The sequence below is a fragment of the Hesperophylax consimilis genome, chromosome 28, assembly GCF_061612785.1.
Source record: "Hesperophylax consimilis isolate HC1 chromosome 28, BYU_Hcon_1.0, whole genome shotgun sequence".
NCBI lineage: Eukaryota > Metazoa > Arthropoda > Insecta > Trichoptera > Limnephilidae > Hesperophylax > Hesperophylax consimilis.
Genome location: NC_142863.1, coordinates 7533119 through 7545981, shown reverse-complemented (window position 1 = coordinate 7545981; position 12863 = coordinate 7533119). Strand labels below are relative to the sequence as shown.

Genomic DNA, 12863 nt, shown 5'->3' with positions numbered 1-12863 from the left:
TTTAGGTTATTTTGCCGTGTTGCGCTTTCTCCTTTTGCCAACATTTCCGACAGCATTACGATGTCCATAATTAATGTGGCTTTCGGCGTTCAAAGACCCAAAACACATCAAACATTTTCAAAATCCAATTTTATTAACACACTTTAATCGGGAAGAGTAGTTCTACCCGTTCGCTCGATTGATGCTTAACGTCGGGAAGGGTAGTTCTACCTTCTGCGCCCGCCTCATTTCAATGGCAGAAAAGAAGAAATTATCTGATGTTTTTATATGAACATTATATACCAATCTCTTTATAAAGGTCCCAACTATATGTACATAATTATCAAATTGCAATGCAAGTCTTTTTTTTGTATTTATCTTGGAGTCTTTTGTGTACATCGATATTTCAACTAAAATGGCTATTATTATTGAACACCTGACACTTGATAGGTATGACGTTTGAAGATCAATTAAATAAGTAATTTAGATAACATATTCTGTTATTCTAATAATTCAATTCCTGGAACCAGGGTTTTTATGACCATGCAACCCGAAACAAATCTTTCTATCTCTGTTACGCACCCACTCAACTTCTAGGTGCGAGCGAGAGGAGAGTGTCGAGCATTTAAAAACAGCAGGTATCGGCAAACACAGTTAGGCGGACCATAATAAATATTTACAAGTGCGTGCCAGTTTTTAAAAAGCAAATTGTCCTACGGTTGTGTTCCGAGGAGATAATATTTATATTTGCTTTTTCTAACCTTTCAAAATGGATTCTGAAAATTACGAAAGTGATAACGAAATCGTCGCAGATAATTTATCTGCCTGTTCTAGTAATTATTTGCCTGAATTCCATAGTGAAAGAGAAGAATCTAGTGGAAGTGAAGAAATTCCTTGTAGGAAAAGAATGTCAGTGATGCCATTACAGTTCAGTGATTCTGAAGAAAGTGATATGGAGGAAGAACAAGGAAATATTAGATGAACAATTTTTAGACGTAAACTGTAACTGATTATATAAAGGTGATTAAAAACTAACCTAATAGTGTATGGTGAAAAAAATAAACAATATTATGTAAGCAATACGAGAAGCATTCTACGCTAAGTGATTATTCTAAATTTCATTTGAAAAAATAACCAATATTATTAGCACGTTCCGATGGTTTTGGTCCGCTGTATCGTGCGAGAGGCAATTGCACACGTGGTATTTCAATGAGTAATAATGTGTTACTCTGACGATACTTGAGAAGTGGCAGTTGTTTTTGTTTTTATAATGATTTGGGCTTGGTGAAAATATAATAATTTGTAATTTTATAAAATTGAAACCTAGTTTATACTTAAAAAATTGAACACTAATGACTCAACAATGACTTTGTTTTCGATTTATTATGTTGCATTAGAAATAATACTTGGTTTTCAGCTACAAATTATATAGCTTGGGTATGCTGAGTTAGTATGTAGAAAATTTTATTGAAATATTTCCATTATTTACGAAGATATAGCGATTTAAAACAAATTAAACAAATTCGCGCGGGACCTTTATTTTCGCCCGTTTTCAGCGGCCAGCCGGCGAAAAAATAACCCGATCAAAGTGTGTTAATAGAAAATTAATTTGCAGAGAAATTAACAAAATGCTCAAAAAAAGTTTTAAGTCATTTATCTCAAAACTAACTTTATGGAGCATATACAGCATATTGACACATCACGCGATGCGTACGTATCACGGATAGCTGCCGATTCGTGAAGCCAATATGCTGAAACTCAAACATCCTGTTTCCCGCACGGAAACGGCGTTGTAATGACAAATCAGCGTATTTGTGGGGTTGTCCTGGCAGAATTCTGTAGTTTAACCCATTGGCATCCGAATTGTTTGGCTAAAAAATTGTCCTTCACATCCGAATTAATTTTGTACCAAATTTTTTAAGTGCAGTGGTGTACTAAATCTTGCATAACTTTTAAACTAAACATGCAAACGAAACAATCTTTTTTAATTTACTTGTACATTGAAACAAGGTATGTAAAAAACATATGCATTGTAAAAAAAATAAAATAATATGATTAAACGAGGATATGAAAATTATTTTTTTTTCAAAAACCATTTTTTTTTTAAAATTGGATTTAGAAAAGTTGTACATTAATCATACTTATTTCCATAATATATATTTTTTGCCATTTAGGCTCTTGTGAGCAGCCCACCATGCGATTTACGAACAAGCTTGTCAATTCCCGAACCACACGCCATTTTGAAAAAATTCAATGAAGCTGAAATATAACAAAATTTCAATCGTAAATATCAGGAAAAAATTATACCAACGGAGTCCTGCCAATTACTACGAAATAAATGCTTAATTATCTACAGAGCGATTGGCATTTAAAATTTTAAACACAGATGTCAATAATGTATCCCTTTTTCGTTTTTAAGCCGACAGACATCAGACCCGCCGGGACGGCGTCGTTAGATTTTAAGACACATCGCCGTACACACGCCAGGAATGCGTCGTTTGAGGCCAATGTGTTCTTTTTTGCAGTAACAGCATTGTGCCATCGTCGATTCCTTGGAAAGTAACCACAATAAACAAATAAAAATAAGTTTATATGATGTAACTCCACAAATGGATATATTGCCATAACATTGGCTAAAGAAGTAGGAAGCGCTACACCGTATAATAACCCAAAAATTAACGACAATAATAAATTGTGAAAATCTCAAATCATATCAGGGGTTTATCCGTTCATACACATGTAAATTTTTATTATATTGTGTGTGCATTTGACATAATAATAATAATATAAATAGTTGAACAACGCAATCGTATAAATAATTCATTTGATATCAAATACTTTATACTAGAGACAAAATACAAATAGTAAATGATTAACAAAACTTTACATTAATTACATACTTAAATATTATATATTTGCACGCACCCCATAGTCATTAAATCTTAATACAGAAATTTAAATAAATAATTTATTATGTCATAATTATTACGAAATGGTTTTATATTATCTACACAATAATTTTACATTCACAAAGACATTTTTATTAAGCTCAGATTTCTACTGCCTATAGCAAAACAATGTTTGAAGTTGGGATAAAATTTAAAAGATTAAAAAACATGTTAACAGGAGGAAACATTCTACAATGTGAAACCCATAGATAATAGAAATAATAGCAGATACGGCATGAATGTGTGAACTGTCACATTGCTATGACAAAACTGTTGGAAGGTAAAAACAAAGGGTGCCGCTGTTCGTAGATGCGAATGTATTCGTGGTGACACATGCTATAATGGTTTATGCCCCATCTCCCTTGTTTGTATTATCTATGGTGGAACTAATAGCCTATATAGTGCCTTTCTACAAGCAAATCACATAGTCATATTGTTAAAATTCACACATTTGGTTTTTCTACCATGAAAGAATTTATGTTTGATTAAAATTGATGGCCATCTGTATAATATGTCAGTGTTTTTGCTTTATGTAGAAAGGTTTTTAGTGGAATCTACAAACAATATTTCTTCTAACGAGATCAGTTGAGTAAAACTTTTATAACATTGTACAATTTTATTTAGGGCCAGTTGTTTGACCGGCTGTCACATCTGACGTCACAAATCGACGATCAGTGCCATTCGTATTATTTTTACATTTGAAACATCCGGAATTTTCTTGAACTTTCCGCTAATCGTCGATTTCTCAATCTGTTTCTGCTTTTGATCAAATTGTGATTAGGTGACAAGAATAGCAACATAACTGTTCACAATTTGATCAAAAGCTGAAGAATTGGCGATTGACTGTTCAAATTTAAAAAAATTCAAAATGACCTGATCGTTAATTTTGTCGTCTTCAAAAGTCACAACTCATATTTGAATAATGGATTCACATGAAATTAAATTAAATTTTTTAATTCAATGGATGATTCCATTAGCGTTTATTTTTTCGGTGAATTTTCGGTGTGCTATTCGACGCGACTGCCTCGCTCGTCTTCGTAATGCGTCATTTCTTGCCCCCGACACCTCCGACCAGGCCCTGACTGCCGCCCAGCGAAGCCAGGGTGATTCTATCTGCATTACCAGGTGCGGAAAGACCTAAACGTTCGCCTTGAACATTGGAAAGAGATAGCCTTTCTTGACTTGCCGAGGTTAAAAGTCTCTCTGAGTGGGATGCAGACGTCAACAATCTTTCTGCATTGTGGTTTGCAGACGTTAAGAGACGTTCAGCATTGTTTAGTGACGTCAGAGACAGTCTACTCTCTGTTAGTCTGTCTTGATTTATCGTCAGACGTTCCGTTGTGAGGTTCAGTCTCTCGGAAGTTGAGCTTGAGACCGGTGTGGACGATCGTGTTATTTGTGAAGGTTTGAGAGGAGGCTGTGCCGGCTGGTTGGTGATTGTTGGCGGAGATGTGACGGAGAGAAGAGATGCCGGAGGTTTCTGATCTCGTCCGCAACAGACCTACAAAAGAGATAAACTTCATTAACGAAGAGTAGCAAAACAGACATCCTGTTAACTTGATAATTTTCACTCAGCTTGACATATTTCAAACTAAATAACATTTTGAAATTTTTACATTTCATTTATTTAGTAGCTGTACCCCGCCACGCTTTGCTGTGGCTCAGTCTGTATGTGCAAGTGGAGAAACAATAACGTAAGTTAAATGGCAACGGCATTTATGCCAGCCTTCCAAAATATCAAATTGACAAACTTCAATCAGTGTTTAATGCAGCAGCACGGCTCATAACCGGGGTTTCTAAATATTCGCACATTTCAGAACACCTTCGGAACCTTCACTGGCTCAAGTGCCCTGAATGAATCCAGTACAAACTGTGCTGGATGGTGTTTAAATCCATCAATGAAATGGCCCCACCCTACATCTCTGAACTATGCGTCCCAGAAAACACTGGTCTGAGGCAGTCAACGCTTAGATCAGCAACATCAGCAGCTGTAGGCAGACTGATAGAACCTAAGCGCAAGCCAAATACTAAGTTTGGTGATCGCGCTTTCGGAGTATCAGGGCCGAAGGCTTGGAATAAACTCCCTCCGGAACTAAGATCCATAACAAGTCCAACAGAATTCAGGTCAAAACTAAAAACTTACCTTTTTAAGCTGTCATACCCTTAAATTAAATATACCATTCCTAAGAGAAAGTCCAGCTATATTCAATTTTTCAATTAAGTCCTAAATCCTGTATCTAAATTTCGCCAATAACCAATTAGATAATGTTAAATAAGTGTTAATCTCAAGTGACCTACCAGGTAAGTCTGTACTGTATATTTTCTCCATAAATAGTTAAGTAATAACATAGATCACTGTAGAAATGTATTATAAGTTTGTACAGCGCCCTTGAGGTGTTTTTGCACAAAAACGGCGCTATACTAGTCATCCAAGTATTATTATTATTATTAAGTTGATTTTACGTCCAACAGATGGCGCTGTTTTAAAAAGCATGTTTGTCCAATAGATGGCACTGTTATTCCTGTCACAGGTGACAAAAAAGCATGTTTTTAGCTGTCGCAGGTGCCAATCTATATACATATATCTATAGCTGACTTTTATTTAAAACGAAATTTATATTTAGGCATAAATATATCTTATTTTTACAAATTTATTTCGATTATACGAGTTCAAAGGGCCGACTGCGATGGAAATCGGCTGCGAAATTTAGATTTACACGGGAATAGTTAGTATTATTACGAATTTACTCCAAAGAATATACCCGAATTTGAAAGGGCGGCCGAAAAACTCGATTTCCGGCGTCTTTTCTTTTTATAAACAAAATTTAGAATAACGTGGGATTTCGAAAGTTTGAAATTTTATTTGATATCCCGTGAATTTCGAATTAACGAGGTTCTACTGTAAAAATATCTGTTACTTCTGCATATTGGTTACCGAAGCTGTGTATGCATGGTTTATAAACGAATTAATATTTACATTATTGTTAATGTGAAAGACAGTTTTAGTATGACTCTATTAGGAACGTGAAATGAAATCAATTGCAATAATGCAGGGTTGTCAATAAGGGAATTAAGGATTTAAGAAAGAAAAATGACATCAGATATCTTCTGTCAGACAACTTTATTAATTTGAATGGATTTTCGATACACGCTGATTCTATGTTTGTTTTTGGGTGTGATTTTTTTATGAGAATACCGCACAACAGTGTCAGCTGCACCCAATCGTCTGGAGTCAGTGAGACTATGGCATCCTCAATTGGGGGATGAAGGTAGTGGGAAGGGAAGGAGACGGGGAAGAGGAAGGTGTGGAAAAAAGTACCTGGCAAGTAAACACGGCTAAAGCCATTTCAAGTAATGTTTCATTTTTTAATAGTGGTCTTACACTAATCTGGATTAAATAGTGACCAATGTAACCTATTTAACCTAGTTTTTGTTTATTTCATGACTTTATATCACTTTGTTGAACTGTCATTTAGATGATATACCCTATGTAGTATATGTTATTTTAAATGAATAAATTGTGATATAACACAAATTAATCAAATATTTACTTGCGTATGCCGGGTTTGAACTTGTGACCTCCAGATTGCTAGTCGAGAGCCTTACCCCCTGACCACGGACGCCGTCGCTTTCAGCTTTTGTTCAAATAACAATATGACCGTTCAAAAGAAGTTTTATGTAATAAGTAGATATTTTCAGCGTCGTCCTAGTGTAAGACCACAATTCAGAATCGAAACGTTGTTTGAAATGGCTTTAGCCATGTTTGGTGATCAGATCTATATAGCCAGGTACTTCATCTTCCCCATCTCCTTCCCTTCACCACTTCCTCACAACATACCCCAATTGGTGATGTCATAGACTAATAGTTGGAAGCATTTGAGACGTGTGCTGTATTCACATTTGAAAAAAAAAATTGCTACCCAGCTGGTCAACTTCTTTCTCTTCCTGCTTTTTTCCCCAGCAAAAGTGTTAGACAGTAAGAGGAGTGATGGTGGACAGACCTGATGATGGTTCTCCCAGTCCTTATGCTGACAGAAGGCTCCGCAGTAGCGCGCCACGTTGCAGCCACTGCAGGTCTCCTGGGCCTTGCGTCCACAGTTCCAACAAGTCTGTTTTCAGAAACAAATACACATTATTAGAATAGGTAAAAGACAATGTATGAATGTGAATAAAGCAAGGGTGTGTGCAAAGAGCTATCTGCCTACCTCTGCAGAGAAACAGCATGATGGTTTATAGTTGGTTAAGATAGTTTAGATAATATAAGAAGCATTCAAATATCGTATCGGCGATAAAACATGGTAGATTCATTGGAATTTAAATCCATCCACTTAGTTCATGAGTAGATTTGATGGAAATTCAATCAATCCACATAGTTCATTAGTAGCTGTAAGGGAAATCCAATCCAACCACATAGTTCATTAGTAGCTGTAAGGGAAATCCAATCCAACCACATAGTTCATTAGTAGCTGTAAGGGAAATCCAATCCAACCACATAGTTCATTAGTAGCTGTAAGGGAAATCCAATCCAACCACTTAGTTCGTTAATAAATTTAATGTAAATTCAATTCATTAACCTAGTTCACGACGGAAATCCAACATAAGGTTATCCACTTAATTCATTCATAGATTTAATGGTAATTCAATCCATCCACTTAGTTCATCAGTATATTGAATGGAAATTCAATTTGTCCAGTCAATTCATTGGTATATTTAATGGTAATTCAATACATTCAATGCAATCATTTTCAATGATTTAACTTAGGTAAGGGTTAGGTTAGATTAGGCAGAGTAAATAAGGTAAGGTTAAGCTAAATTGGGTTAGGTTTGGTGAGACCAGGTTAAGTTGTAGTAAGTTGGGTTATGCTAAATGCAGTGCAAAATGCTAATTTGTTCGATTTTGGGAACAAACAGCCACTATTCACAAGAGTTCATATGGTCTTATAGAAATCGTTTTCTCCCTTACCGTCATAGTAAGAAATCTGAACTCAAAGGCGTTAGAAAGACAAAGCATCAAGCTTTATATTCATATATAGAAGTAAACCAAAAAATATACAAAATATACCTACACCTCTCTTCTATGAAACAAAAGGTTCTGACCCCAATTTGAAAAAATAATCATGAAATTTTTTGAATTTCTTAATAATTATTTTTATATTAAACGACAAAAAAGCGAGGTGTATGTGTTCTTTTTTCGTTATCCGTAATTTTAGGTTTTTATACAAAAAAAATGGTTAGCCATTTTTAAAACTTTTTTATGTTATAATTATAATACATATATCATAAATTATGTATTTTTTTATTTAGTTTCTAATAATAAAATTTGAAAGCATATTTTATCACCACTCCAAAAGAATTTTTAGTTTTCGGATACGTTCCGAAATATCCCATTATTTGGATTTTATTGAGAACAACCCTTTAAAAAATATAACGGAAATATGCTAGAGGCCAGAAGGGCTAAAGTTTTACAAAAACGGTCAATATGTTCCTTTGTTTCCTTTCTAAAAAAAAATACCAATGACTTACGGTTAAATAGAATGAGTGTGTTTTCATTTTGTTTGAAATGGATGAAGACATATTTAAGAAAGTAAAATAAATATCTACATAAAACCCTCTATTTTAAGTATTTTTCTTCCTTTTTTCATTACTTTCCATGTCAGTAATTGGATAGATTTTACCGTTTTTGTCAAAAATCACCTCAAAGACTTCATTTCACAACATTTTTCAATTGGATGTACCATAGAACCACTTGCCTCAAGCGTTTGAACTCTTATTTGAGTGCTGAAAAATTAACATTTTTGACAGTTTAAAGCAATACAACCGATGATTGAAACCAAAAACCAGTTACCGACACCTGTATTCGGCTTCATGGAAAAACATAAAATGCAGCCATACAAATGATTTGATTGAATAGCAAAGAAAGGCAAACGTCGGAGTAGCGATGAATCCAATTTGAAATGGCTTAACATAATTTGTGGTAACTGAAGTGTTTCAATTAAGTTTTTATGGTTTGAAGATAATGTAAACGTTTGGTAAAATATGAACCCAAAACCATTTGAAATGGAAATGGGTCAAAATTTTTCGATTTGAAAATGCAAATGCAAAATGGTTTTTAGAAAAGCATTTCAAATGCAAAATGCAAAATACCTATTTTCAAAATGCATTGAAAATGCAAAATGGTTTCTCAGGTTAAACAATTAAAATAATTATAGAATTTTTAAACAATTTTGTCATTTCATAATGGACATCAATGTAGAACAAACATATTACATGATGGTAAATCCAAAAACACTACGACTACAGATTATGAAACCACAAAAAATTTGCGCGGGACTAATGTTGCCAACGTAAAAACATAGAAACTGCTATCTAAAATTTAATATTACAGCGTCATGGCCCCATGTTCAGTATTTGAATCAGTATTTTTTGTAATGGTATCACTCAATTGCCAGGGCTCCTACCAGGGAGCTAATTGACAAATGGAAATTATCTCTCATAGCGAGGTTGAGGACCGACTGATATTTGGGGCTTATGAAAAAAAAGATGAATGGAGATAGTAGGAAGAATGCACTGAGAAAAGCATTTAAAATGCAAAATGCAAAATAGTTTTTAGAAAAGCATTTAAAATACAAAAAGGAAAATACCTATTTTGCATTTTGCATTTCCACATGAAATGGATTTATTTGAAATAAAGCACATCTCTGGCTAAATTTAAGTAATGTTTAAGTTATGTAAGGCTAGTTTTGGTTAGGTTAGGTTATATTAAGTTATGTTAGGTTAGGTTAAGTTAAATTGGGTTAGATTTGGTAAGGCTAGGTTAGGTAAGGTTATGTTATGTTTGATAAGGGTAGGTTAAGGCTTGGTTAGGTTGTATTAGGCTAGGGTATGTTATATTAAGTGAGGTTGGGTAAGGTTAAGTTAAGTCAGGATGAGTGTCTGAACCTACATTGTGGTGCTCCGCCGGTGGGGGCGACTGGCTGTTGGCCCTGCGCGCCGTAGGCAACCTCAGCAATCGCTCCAGGCGCGCCCGCTCGGCCGCCGCCGCCCGCTGCAGCTCAGCAACCGCCTGCCGCTTCACCTGGTGATGTGGGGAAGAGAGATGAGTTTAAATCGACGCAGGCGCATTGGCGAATTCAGTGAATAGTCGTTTATTGAGACTAAATATACAATATCAAGGGGATTCGGCCGATAGTGACAGTAATAAGTAGTCAGAATAACATAACGAATCTTTACCAGACATAACGAAGAAACATCCCTAGATAGCGGATGAAATAATTCTAAATATATGTATTTATACTGTAGTAATTCTTTTGTCAAACTTTCTTTAGGTCGACCGGTACCATAATATTGATTATTCCGATTTGAATGCTCAAAGTAGGAACCAAGATCGTGCGAACTCTGACCGGTTAAAAAGGTAGTATCCAACGCGGCCACCATCTTGAATAAGAATGGAACAAACAATTGTGTAGACAGATGAAATGCCAAATAGTCTAGTTAAAATAGGACTTCGCTGTATAATGTTGTGTTGTGGTGGGTTGTTTTGTTAATATTCATGTAACCGGGAGTGGGGTGACAGATTACGCTATACGTTCAAAGCTTTTTGTGTAACTCCACATTGCTCTCCATAAAATTCCATAGAGACCTGTTGCACCTAAAAAGATAATGGGTTATAAGTGTGGGCGTGGCGACGATATGCGTTGTGATCTGCTAGCCAGGCTATATTTGAAAATTATGCGACCCTCTCTCCTACCTACGGCAGGAGAAGGGGTCAGAACAATTTACGGAGCGCCGTGATTACGCGGCTGTCGTCTGCCAAAGTGACAGATCCCATACAAAGAAATGATATTCCGCGGCAGTCCCACAATTGATCTGACCTCCTCTCCTGATGAAGATTATACCGAATTGTGTCTAAGGCCTTGTGCGTTCGAGTAATGGGTGTTCGGTTTTGGACTTATATAGTATCATTCCTCGAAATATTAAGGAGAGACATAAAATAATTCATAATCTCCTCTTTCATAGATGGCGCTATTTGAATTATTTCACTTTTGCAAGTTATGCTTTACAATATTAAGACGAAGTATTGGTTTGCGCCCGTACATACGCAATACGAATAAGAATGAATTGTTTTGTCCGATGTAATCTGATTACACATCTACCCTGATGATGGACAATGCAATACCCCAAAAAAAAATCACTACAATACTTTTGGCCGTGAAAATCTCAAATCATACCTAAAGTCACGTTTAGCTTTAATGTAGAAACATATGAACTGTTTACTGCTATTTAAAACCAATGAATCCGCCTAGATTTCATCATTTATCCAATATTTTTAGATTCTATATTCATTTGGCATAAGCGATCGCTCAAGAAGTTTTGCAAACTTGCCATAATATGCCAACATGACGAATTTAGTAGATAAATGAACACAACAATTGTTTGAACCTTTCCGACATCCAGTGGCGGCGTAAAGGGGGGGCGGTCCACCCCGGGTACCAAGGACCAAGGAGTGACAACGACAACACACTTGTGCAGCCAAATAAGACGTGCGTCACACACAGCTATAAAAGCGCAAGCAGATATCTTTTGAACCGCGAGCGCTTATCTTTTCTACCGTCACACGACGCTATAAAATATTTCTTCCTAGTGTAGGGGAAGGAGTCAGACGAATTAGAGAGCTGCCACGAAATTCCATTTCTTTGTACTGAATTGACAGCTGTCATCCGCCCGTTTAGGCAGCTCCGAAATTAAAATGACCCCATCCCCTGTTCACCGCGGAGTGGGGGGTGCATAACTTTTCATATATCACCTCAGGAGCGGTTACGGCGTAAGATGTGTACTGTCTATGGTTCATCTGTGCATAAAAGCGCAAGGTGTGAAAGGTCTCATGGAATTGTATGGAGAGCGATATTTGGCGTGCGATCATCTTTTATATTTTATAGCTGAGTCTGACGCCTACATAATGCGCACAAAATCTCCCTATTAAGACTGCTGCGCTGCTCACTGCGAAAATGGCCCGAGATGCTGGTCTTACATTACCAGACGAGCTGCAGAGAGCAATGTTAGAATGTCACGATAGATTTTACAAAGAACTAGACCATCGTTACAGGGCAATGGATTTTATTCTGGTTATATTTAGTGTTGTTCAGACAAAAACGTTGGTAACATCACCAGAAGGAGATCTTCGTGGAATGGTTCCAAATTTATTAAAAAATTACGATGAATTTTCAGCAGAGGATATCGTGTTGGAGATATTACGATTGAGGCGCCATTTAGAAGCCGCCAACATTTCTGCCCACGAAGCAGTTCAATGGACTACATTGGAGCTCCTCAGATTTATTGTAAAATGGGGCTATTCTGAGTCAGTTCCAAGTTTAGCGCTATGTCTAAGATTTTTTTTGACAATATGTGTTTCGGTGGCTTTATGTGAAAGAAGCTTTTCAAAGTTAAAATTAATAAAATCTTATTTAAGATCCACAATGAGCCAAGCGCGACTAACCAATCTTTCGATTTTATCAATTGAAAGAGACAGGAATATAAATGTTTATAATGTCATCGAATATTTCAGTAAAATAAAGTCTCGTAAGCATGTTTAGTATTCGGTTTTTTATTTTAAGTAGGGGTGCTCAATACAAAACCGCCCCGGGTGCCAATCTACCCAACGCCGCCACTGCCGACATCTTCCGGAGTTCACCAGTTAAAAAATATTCTAATTTGTTTAAATAAAACAGTTTGAAGTGGGTGATGGTGTAACAATACAGTAGTTTGTGTGTGACGCATCTTTTTTTAATTAGGTTACCTGGTTGACGGATTCTTCTGCTCTTCTGCGTACCTCCCCCACACGCTCCTCAGTCTGTCTGACGGTGGCTGCCATGATCTCCCCAGCAGCCCGCTTCATGTCGGCTCCCTCGGGGGAGCAGCTCTCGGGAGCATTTCCTGCAA

General features: G+C 36.3%; 1 protein-coding gene across 1 annotated transcript in view; it reads right to left on the bottom strand.

Moving 5' to 3' along the window:
* Positions 1 to 2490: 2490 nt before the first annotated feature.
* LOC149410110 (uncharacterized) overlaps positions 2491 to 12863 on the bottom strand; it is a 67838-nt gene continuing 57465 nt past the window's right edge. Inside the window, exons 3-6 of the mRNA XM_089648740.1 lie at positions 12721 to 12857; positions 9871 to 10002; positions 6929 to 7036; positions 2491 to 4428 (exon numbers count right to left, since the gene is read on the bottom strand). Coding sequence (XP_089504866.1) covers positions 3973 to 4428; positions 6929 to 7036; positions 9871 to 10002; positions 12721 to 12857 — 833 coding nt within the window. The 3' untranslated portion in view covers positions 2491 to 3972. The remainder of the gene's footprint in view (positions 4429 to 6928; positions 7037 to 9870; positions 10003 to 12720; positions 12858 to 12863) is intronic.